This window comes from Psittacula echo (genome assembly GCF_963264785.1).
Source record: "Psittacula echo genome assembly, chromosome: 13".
Lineage (NCBI taxonomy): Eukaryota > Metazoa > Chordata > Aves > Psittaciformes > Psittacidae > Psittacula > Psittacula echo.
In genome coordinates, this window is record NC_137749.1 from 4,307,668 (window position 1) to 4,318,590 (window position 10,923).

At 40.2% G+C, this 10,923-nt stretch overlaps 1 protein-coding gene across 1 annotated transcript in view; it reads left to right on the top strand.

The window, feature by feature from the left end:
- TMEM132B (transmembrane protein 132B) overlaps positions 1–1,434 on the top strand; it is a gene marked incomplete at both ends in the record, with an annotated part of 233,740 nt that extends 232,306 nt beyond the window's left edge. The window contains one exon of the mRNA XM_080628840.1: positions 280–1,434. Within this exon, the coding sequence (XP_080484966.1) occupies positions 280–1,434 (1,155 nt within the window). The remainder of the gene's footprint in view (positions 1–279) is intronic.
- Between the last annotated feature and the right edge of the window lie 9,489 nt (positions 1,435–10,923).

Here is a 10,923-nt window from a genome sequence, read left to right on the forward strand (position 1 = left end):
TACGTATTTGTCATCACCTTTTATTACATTTAGATGGCTGTCTTTGATAGTTCCTGAAAATGAGAGAAATGCCTGAGTAAGTGGTCCAGAGAACACAAATCTGTAAGAAGAAAATGAGGAGCAAAGCAGATGTTTTTATTTTCTTTTTGACAAAACCTCTACAAACCAATGTTAAACTGTGTAATTATTTTGCCAGTGTCAGACCTAAATATCTGAGTGCCTGATCTGTGCTCTCTTACCTGTCTCTTACCTTTCCCACATTTTGCCTTCTCCCTGCAGGAAGCCATAGTCAGTGCGTGGATTCTGTTCAGCGATGGGTCAGTGACACCGTTAGACATCTATGACTCCAAGGACTTCTCGATCACCGTCACCTCACTGGATGAGATGGTAGTGTCTACACACCAAAACCTTCAGTCCAGATGGCCTGTGGTGGTGGCAGAAGGGGATGGACAAGGGCCTCTGATTAAAATTGAAATGGTCATCAGTGAGCCATGCCAGAAGACTAAGCGGAAGAGCATTCTGGCTGTTGGGAAAGGAAATGTCAAAGTGAAGTTTGGTCAAAAAGATTCTGACCAAAAAGGAAGCACTAATGACATTGATGATACGGATAGAGATTTTAAAAGCCATGCAATCAATTCTATAGAGAAACCTGCTGAACAAGAGAGGACAGTACAAGAGTGGTTCAAAAACCATGAGGACATGTCCAGTCATGAGGACAATGCAAACAAAAGCACAACTTTCGTATATCCCATTGATCAGGAGTCCCTGGAGGATGGCCAGCTCCAAAATAACCCAACCGCCTTCACAGGTTTCCCTGTGCAAGTAGAAATACCAGGAGAAAACAATCCCAGTGATCTCACATTGACTTCAAGAGGATTAACAGATTTGGAGATTGGCATGTATGCTCTGCTGTGTGTTTTCTGCTTAGCAATCTTGGTCTTCTTGATTAACTGTGTGGCATTTGCTTGGAAGTACAGGCATAAAAGGTTTGCTGTGAGTGAGCAAGGCAATATCCCCCATTCCCATGACTGGGTCTGGCTTGGAAATGAGGTTGAACTGCTGGAAAACACAGTTGACATTTCGCTCCCATCAGAGGAGTGCACCACCATGATTGACAGAGGAATGCAGTTTGAAGAGAGCAACTTTCTCCTTAATGGGAGCTCTCAGAAGACTCTTCATAATCATATCCTCAGATCTTCTGAGTACCTTTGTGAAAAAGAAGTTAAAAGTGAACCTATAAATCCTTCTGGGCCAAAGCAGAAGCGAGTAAAGTTCACTTCATATACAACGATACTGCCAGAGGATGGAGGCCCCTACACCAATTCAATTCTATTTGACAGTGATGATAATATTAAATGGGTATGCCAAGATATGAATCTTGGCGATTCCAAGGAACTTAGGGACTATATGGAAAGACTGCAAGACAATATGTAAAACTACTTTCTTATGTTTGTAATCACCTTTATGCCTTCTGTTTATGGATGGTGGAGCAGTCAGTCCAGTCAGCAATAGGAACAAGACAGCCCAACTTTGGAGTTACTGAGATGATAACCTGATATATCATTGAGCAGGTACAAGAGGCTGGCTGAGTTAAACCTGTTTCACCGCAAACCAGGATGTGCCCCTAAAACAGCTATCTGTAGGTGTTGGAGGTGTCACACACTATGGCTGTTTTTGTATACTGCCTGGTACTAGCAAAATGCTAATACAACTACGCTCAGACTCAGAGGAGACTTCATTGTTTGTCATCTCTCATGATAAATGGGAAATCAGAAAAGAAAGGGATACTTGTTTGCATTGATTTTTCTAGTTGTTGTCCTTTGTAAAGCACAGTAGACATTTCTTTGCTTACAGCCTGAAATGAGGCTTACATTAAAAGGGATCTGAATGAATCTAATTTTATTGCCTATGTGCAATGCAGCCAAGTAGTCGTCTTATTTTTTACAAATATAAAAACCCCCATGTGGTTAATTTCTTTTCCTATTGTTTATGAATATTATTTGACTTACTTAGGAAACATTAAATATTTTCTTTGGAGGTTTGTTTTGGTTGTACCAAAGTGTAGTACAGTAATATTTATAATGATTTAAGTTTTCTATTCACCTGCATCAGCCCCTAGAAATAACTCTTTCATCACCAATTAATTATCTTTCTCATTTTCTTATGGGTACATGGGTTGTTAGTATTTGAAACATAGAAAGGTATTAGAAATCTTACTGGGAAAGGGTTGTATCTTCTTACAGGGAAATGTAAATACAATAATAAACCCTGGAAAATAAAAATCAAGGAGTAATCCTGGGTTTACTTTTGTCATTGCTATTGTGAAAAAGTAACCTACAACAAAACAGCACATACTTCAAAGGAAAATGCTTTCCCGAAACAGCAGCTGGGTTGACAATAAACATTATCATCAGAATATGAAAGTCACATGTGGCATTGAAATGCAGAGAATAGGAAGGATATTTCCTAGCAAGCAAAAGCTTGGAGTCAGTGTTGCTCTGCACTAATTAGGATGCCGATTGTAGACTTCAGCAGGACAAAGAAGTCCATGCTCAACAGTTAATGTCTGGACCTAGTCTAAAACATCTCTGACTGTAAAAACACTAGAAAGTTTACACCACTTTACTTCATTAAAGAAGGGAAGAAGGAAAAGAAGAGACACACTGGGCACATTACGAAGTGACTGACTATTCTCAAGTTTAATAAGGGAAATGTGCTGGAGATTCAAAGCTCCATTTCATATGCATTACATGTATTTTTTTAGTGAAGGGTGACTCAAGCTGAAAATCATTGTTAGAAAAAAAATGAATCTACATAATACTCAACAAAAACAATAAAGCACATGTTCTTGTGATGGATCCTGTGCAATAAACACACGATCCAAATTACAACTGCCTTACATAACTTAGTTCCCATCTTTAGGTAGATTGGGACAGGATTTTAATTTTATCACCCAGTTCTGCTATTAGAACAGACCCGACCACCTTAACCATGGGAAATCCTGCATTTGCAGCCTAATCCATAACTGGGAACAAGTTTAACGTAACTGCTGTGAAGTATGAGAATTTTAATGGTGAGTCTAGAAAGTGAGAACATCAGGCTTAGCTAAGTGATGAGAGACTTACGTTTGCTGGCACTGAACTGCATAGTGAGGGGATGGCATCTGTTATAATCTAATTTTAAGTAGAGAAAATAATAGAGCACAGAGATACTGATGTTTCATAAGGGATGCAGCACTTGTGTGTCAAATGAAGTCTTGGGTTGTTTAACAAATGTTCCCTCCTTTTTAAATGATCCAGACCTCATAAGGAAATATTCCTACTATGAACCTTATTACTACCAACATAAAAATCCCTTTTTAGTGTTTAACATCTCTTTCCATCACGTTATTTTGTATGTGGCCCAACCATAAAGCAAGAGTATTGTCTGCACAATAGTGAGTATAAATCAACCACAAATAAGTTTAGCCTGGAAGTCAGAGGGAACAGCTTGCTGATGGCAGTTGCAGAGGGCAAACTGCAGAGCTATTTTCCTGAGCACATACCATCAGTTCACCAGTGGGACTGTGATCTCACAGGAGTGTACTGGACTCCATGCCCTGTTTCTGCACTGTGGCTCAGTACACCTGCAGATTGTGACCTCTTCCTGTCAGTGCCACAGAGGCATACAATAAATGGGTGCCTTTGTCCGTGTGCTGAGCTGCTCTTTGAGTCATTAATAGCTAATGGAAACCAACAGCTTTATTTACATGGTCAAGAAATTCTCAAGGACTATGACTTGAAAGACTGAAGATCATCACTAAGTCAGAGTGCTCACCACTGACACATTGGTGTGTCCTTGAACTTGTACCTTAGGCGTAATCCCTGCTTGGACACAGTACCTACCAGTGGCTGGTACATTCAGGCTGCACACTAAGTACGTGGAGGAGGGACAGCCCTGTGTGTAGCATGGTCATGGCTAGAAGCCACCAGAATCTGGCAAGAAGGAGAAAAAAATTTGCAACTGCAGCTCATATAGCCTTTCTTTTTTGGTTTGTTTTTTTTACGCCTTTCTTTTTTGGTTTGTTTTTTTACATCACATGTTGGGACATGCAAGTTCTTACATAGAAAATGGCAATACAAAAGACCAAAAGAAGTGAGAATTCTGTTCTCAGTAATTACACCAGTAAAGCAGAGTTATTCTGGACTTATGCTGCTTTAAGCGCTTTGCTACTTCTTATAAAATTGAAATGAAAAGTGTTTAGATGAATAGATTCAATACAAAATACAGTTCTGAGCTGATCAGTCCTTTAAAAATTAAATAGCTTTAATTTCAAAATTATGACATACTTTTAAGTAAATTTAATTTAAAATTATTTTAAACGCCCCCACAATTTTCTGATTCACCTGAACTTTTTTCAATTCCTCTTTTAAAATCAAGTATTTTATTCATGGAATATATAATATTTCCTTTTGCTGTTAAATGAACTGCATTTATACATTGATAAAAGAGTCTGTGCTTTCAAGAGTACAAAGCAAAGGTTGCCACATATGATCAACAGGTGCCATGTGTATGTATGTATGCAGGAAACTAGGGCTGTCTGAAAGAGCAAATTCAAACTACACTGACAGATTAATTAGTGTTATGCTTCAGTAGGTGCCCAGGAGAGCAACACCTGTAATTTACTACTGAACAAACCCAGCACGTCTTTCTTACGGCACGTCTAGAGAAGATGCTGTGCGCCAGCTGTTGAGGAAGGACAGCACGCACTATCGGCACATGGACCAGGAGACACCCAGGCAAAGAGTGGATTAATGGAACACGGGGAGTTTGCAAACCTTAAAAACTAAAGCTGATGCCAGATGTCACCTCTTGTAATGAGAGTGAGTGATTTCTGGCAGCTGCACAGTGGCATAAAAGAAGAAATAAGCCAGTAATTCTCACCTGTGCAGAAGGTTTTCTCTCAGTTGGCCATCATGCACAGCCCAGCTCCACGTGACTTGTGTCTCTACCTTCTTCCCCAGTCAAGCAGGACCTTACTTAGGAAACCAGGGCCCTGCTGTCCTCTTGACATAGAACCACAGAGATTAACATTTTGAGCTGCTGTTTCTTAATTCATACTGGGGAACGTACAAGAAAATCTTACAGCCATACAACACAGTACAAACAGTCCATTACACAATGGAACCCCTGTATTTCAAGGTAGAGTACCCTATGAATGAAATAACTTTTTATAACGGATATGCCCTTTTCTGAAATATAAATCATGTGCACTACATTGAAATACACTATAGTGTATTGTGAAATGCATACATTAACTGCTGAATCTATAACACTGAATATGTATATACATCACACCCAAGGTATTTATACAATATAATAAGTCTTAGATGTATAACATAATGAATTCTGTTCAAAATAAACTGTAAGTTAAGACAATGAAAGAGAACTTTTATATCTGTGTAATTTGTATGCTGATTAAGTTATTCAAGCCTCAGTTTTCATCTTTAAATGTGCTCTTAAAAAATCCTTATTTTCTATAGGCAGATGTCTGAAATAAAGACTTTGCTCTTCAGTAAAGAAGCAACTGAAAGCCTGTGAAAGAAACAGATTCTGCTGGAGAAATAAACATAATGTTCATGGGTTTTTAACACTGACTAAACCATTCACCGTTTATACTGGTCAGGGTGATCTGCTGGTTGGGTGGAGGGAGATGTGTGCCTGCAGCGTGAACAGTCAGTTGGCAGAATCACCAGCAGGTGGAATGCTTGTGTGCCTCCTTGCTCAACGCAACACAAATCACCCGGTAACACAGTCCAAGGGTTTCACCCAACTTTCCTGGCAGATGGTGTCCCAGCCCCCTCCTTCCTGCAGCGAGTGATCCTTTCACAGCACCAAACATAAGGAACAAATGACCACTGGCTTGCAGAGAACAGCAGAGAGGTATCTCTGGATTCAAAGGTAACAAATTTCACCCATCTGTGACTCATCTGACATCAGAGTTCGAGTCAGGGTTCTGAATTCCCTTACCTTCCCATTAGTATCAGTCTCAAAATCATTAACTGACCACTGACCTCATCACAAGGGCTGTAGGACAGGAGCTTGCTAATGTCAATATATGAAATTGAGCCTCAGTTTTCAGCTTTTGCTCAAGGTTTTGGAGGTGGTTGCAGAACCAGAAACACAAACTCTCCTGAAACCTCCCAGGGTGATTGTGCCTCCCACAGACAATACAGTGCCAACATTCAGGAGGGGACTCCCATCTTTTTTCTGCTTGCAGCTGGACCACATTTGAGAGCTGATTGTACAAACTCACTGCAAAGGTATGGGCTGCTCTTGTGCTAGTGGGAGCAATTCAATATCACCTGAATGATTTAATGATCACTATTGTAATTTCTCAAGTATTGAGTTGTGGTTTTATATAAAGTCAATTAAATGAGTGGATTGAAAACTGTAATTTAGGAAGTGCCTCAGAGTACCTAAACTTTAATGTGCATCAGACACCAATTCCATTTGGTCACCACAACAGTAAAATAAGAAACATTTTTCATAAAGGACACTCTTTTTGTACTGGCAGTTATATTTAGTCCCTGTTTGACCCTTACAGTGACACTCTTCCCCTTAACAGCATCTGACTAAAGAGATGCCAGTAGATCTACTTACACTGCAGTACTCCATTCAGTGTAATGAAAGGGATCAGACTATGAGCTTCTACAGAAAAACAGTCTTTGCAGTTATATTTTACACACACACACACACACACACAGCTGTTCAAAACAACTACTGTATGTGTAAATTTTAACTACCTGTGTGTCCTATATAATGGAAAATAATTACCTGCATTCACCTGGCAAAAAGCCCAACAAATACAACTTTTTTGCCTCCCAAAAATGTCAGCCCTCAGGATTTGGCAGGCAGAAGGCCCACACAGTGATACTTGCCACAAATTAAATAGGCCACATCTCAGAGGCTGTCTCAGCTGAAACTCCCACTGGTCTTGTTAGGAGCTGGACTGAGGCAGGACCAGACAATTGCCACTCAGGTTTGGAGCCTAAGAGGTTGCAAGTGTCCTCATGTCACACAAACTGGACCCAATTGGTAGTGCCTCCAGCCAGTACCAAGCAGGCCACATGACACATTGGAATACATGGTATTCATGGAGCTGAAGCTATTAATTCTACACCCTCCCAATCTACCCTGAACTCTTATCCCTGAGTTATTTCCTGTGCTGAAATAGCACAGAGCAGAAGTTGCAGTATGCTGTGAGTAGGAGATACTCGTGGTCCCACTGGAATTGTGATGGCTTTAACTATGATCAGGATTCTCTGGTATTCCAGGTATCGCTACCAGGCAAACCAAAGCCCACAGCAGTTGTACTGCCCAAAACTTGACCCAACCCATTCTATGATTCTATGTATAAAAAAGTCCTCCTGATTATTGTTCCAGACTTCCTTTCTCTGAGTACATGTGCCAGTGGACTTTAGAGTGTCTGTACCATGTATTTTGTTCATACAGTGAAACTAGTACTGTGTAAAATGGATTTTTTAGGTTTTGCCTTTTTTAGACAGTTCTAGCTTAAAATGGAAAAAAGTCCATTAAAATGCATACTAATTCTTCTTGGGAAGGGATCCATACATTATGCACACCACACTGATCTAGATATCAGACGAAATACACCATCTGGGCACAAGACTAGTGTGGATTAATGTCAGACATTACCTTTGAACTGAAGTTTGTTTTATAGTTGAAGTTCATGGTCTGTAATCTTTGCAGTGATTCTCTCATCACAGCAAACACCACTTATCATGGAAGGTGCTTAAAAACCCAGAAGCTTGAGTTAACTGTATCTTCTTTAAAAAGAATAAACAAACAGAAACCTAAACCCCCCCATAACAGAAGCTGCTCTCTGAAAAACCATGAGGTGGCATTATTGCTCATTAGGAATTAGTAACTTATTAAAACATTCAAAAAATTATAACATATATAAAAGGATGTCACTATACTGCAGGCTATAAATCAACCTTTCACTTGAGGTAAAATACTCCTTCTTCCATGGAAAATGAATTTTGACAATTACTTTTATTTCCAATAGCTAGGTTAAGAGCATGTTTTATTATCAGTTTAATTCACTTCTGGTATACAGCAAGAGGTCAGAGCCAACACCCACACAAGCAGACAAACTATGTAAAAAGCCACCTACCTAGTGCAAGGAAATTGAGCTACAGAACTAATAATTCTTTGCCTAATCATAGCTAAGCATTTGTTAATGTTTCCCCTTGGTTTATTTAAACTGGATATAGGTATCTCTTTTAATTCTAGGGACAGTAGATAAGACATATTGATACCACTTAATACTATGCTACATGTGCATGTAGCATACATGCATACATACGGCATCACTACTAATATGTAGCTGATAGCACTAAATTGGCCAATTTAAGTGAAAACGTTGTAGGATCTTTGGAGAAAAAAAAAAAAAAAGATTAAAAAGAATTCAAACCACTTACTTCAAAAGCTTGATTTACAGACAGGTTACAAGAACATCAGTTACAAGAACCTCTTTTTCTAGGGGAGTTTAGCAAGGACTGAAGAGATTGATACAAACCAAGCAAACTGAAGAACTTTATCTAAAGCCAGAGAAGGTTAATTCCATTGACATCAGTTGCTGACTAGAAGGGGTCAGCTGGAATCCCACCCACTCTGCTGGAAGCACAAAAGGCCACTGAAGAGGAAAGACACACTGGTACTGCTGCCCTCTGACCTTACCTAAGCCTTCCTGCAGAACAAGAGAAGGGGGCTGCACAAATGGCAAACACAGCTGTGCTATGCTGTTTATGACTCATAACCTTCCAAGCAGGAAAGGGGCAAGGGCTCAGCAGGGGCTGGGAGAAATCAGAGACTGCCCAAATACCGTGAGGTTGAAAATACCCATCATATGGTGTATGCTGCCTGTGTTGACTCTCGGTTAGCTCTGGCCCACTGCAGAAGAGGGTTGACCAAATCCTTTTCTGGCTTTAACCCATCTCTAATGCACCACTGTAACTTAGCAAATTGTTTAAAAGCACCAAAGCACACATCACCAATATACACACTAGCAAAAGATTTCAGGCTTTTAGGGTTTATGCCAGAAGAAGCTGAGCACGTAACTTAAGCCATTTAATTTGCTGCCCTACAAAAGCTGCATTCCTCTAGATAAGCTTTCTAAAAGCCAAAGTTTCTAAGGGCATTCCCTAATTTGAAAGAGTTCATCCTCCGGCACTTCTTTCTGTTGACCCCACCAGCAGAAAGTGTATTGAAAATGAAAAGCTGGCAGCTTACCTGATTGCAGCAAGGATGTAATGAGCCATTTCGGGATTCCCGATTACTTTTCAAAGAGAAAGATGCTGATGTACTCCAAGATTCATGCGACTGCTCTGCTGCTGGGACGCTGTGGCAGGGAGCTGGGTGTCCTTAGGGGGACGTGCCTTCGGGCAGAGGCGGATGTGAAGTACACCAGAAACTGGACAATGGCAACACAGGAGGGGAGAAAAACTTCACAGTAAGCGCAGCAGCCTGGTGTGCTGGTGAGGAGTTCGCACATCAGTAACAAGTATAAACCTGCCAGCCCTTTGCTTAACAAGTTTATCATACACCCAGGAGCCCACTTTGGCATTCCTGAGACAACAGCTTCCACTTTCAACTAAGCTTCATTTAAATAAGGACACTCGACATAGTATTTCTGAAGGCAAACATGGATCAAAGCAAGGATTTTGCTGTATGTTCAGCTGCTATTTGACTGCACTTTTTTTTTTACTGCAGCTTACTTTGTTATGCTCCTGGTCATTGTAACTCATGAGGATGTATAGTATTTTAAAAGGAAATGCTAGTGATCTGACTCAGCACTGTGTGTACCAGCAATCCAAATAATGGAAGTATGTTTTTGCTAATGTAATACGATCTGTAAATGAACTAGTTCCTTTGACTTGCCAGAGGGTGATGGAATGTCCCTACCCAGAGTCATATCAGTGTTTGGGGCTGCCTTTTGCCTTCATTTTCTGCCTTTCTAAAATATGAAAATTTTGAAATTACTTCATATAAAGCCTTGGAGCCACTCAATCTGGCCATAAATTTGGACTCATTCTTAGAATTCTGCTTATGTTCATAGGCTCTTTTTTTAGCAAGGATACAGGAGTCTCTATTATAGAAGAATCATAGAACGGTTTGGGTTGGAAGGGACCTTAAATTAGATCATCTAGTTCCAACCCCAAAGAAGTCCATCCCCCCCTCCTTAGGACCTGAACTGGCCTCTAGCAAACAACACTCCTTGTATTAAAAATTCAAGCCAGAGAAGAAAAAGGCTAGTATGACTCACATTTAAATGCCCTGGATCTGCAGGTCACATAGGTGTGAAGTGTTTCTGCAGTTAGCAATTTTCATGGGTTAAGAAAATATCCTACTATCTTTGTTGGAAATCCCTTTCATGAAAGGTAACATCACGTAGCACTCTATTTTTTTCCTGCCAAGAAAGGAAAAAAGAAAGGGGGAAAGGAAAATAGGGGTTAGAATCACTGAGGTAGCCACATCGGTACAGACACTGGGAATAGTCGGCATTTTCTCAGTTGCATCATCACATAGTCTGTAAATGATGCATCATGCAATTATCTGCACGCTGTAAAAGAGAAAACAGAGGAAGAGATTCACAACTTGCTTCTTTTTTTCATGAATGGGGCAAACATGTTAGTAGTGTGCCAGATCTCCTAATTACTTAAAACTGTACGCTTTTAGCTGAATCTATTTCCGCCTGGTTTCATCTCTTTTAACACTGCTTTTATACAGGGGTTGTTTTTACCGCGAGACTTGTTTGGCTTTGCAGTCAGGGAAAAAAATGTCCCAAACAAAAGATGTTGCAGTTGTGTTTCTACACTGCAGCAGCCCTGAGAAAAGCAGCAGTGATGGACCCTTCTG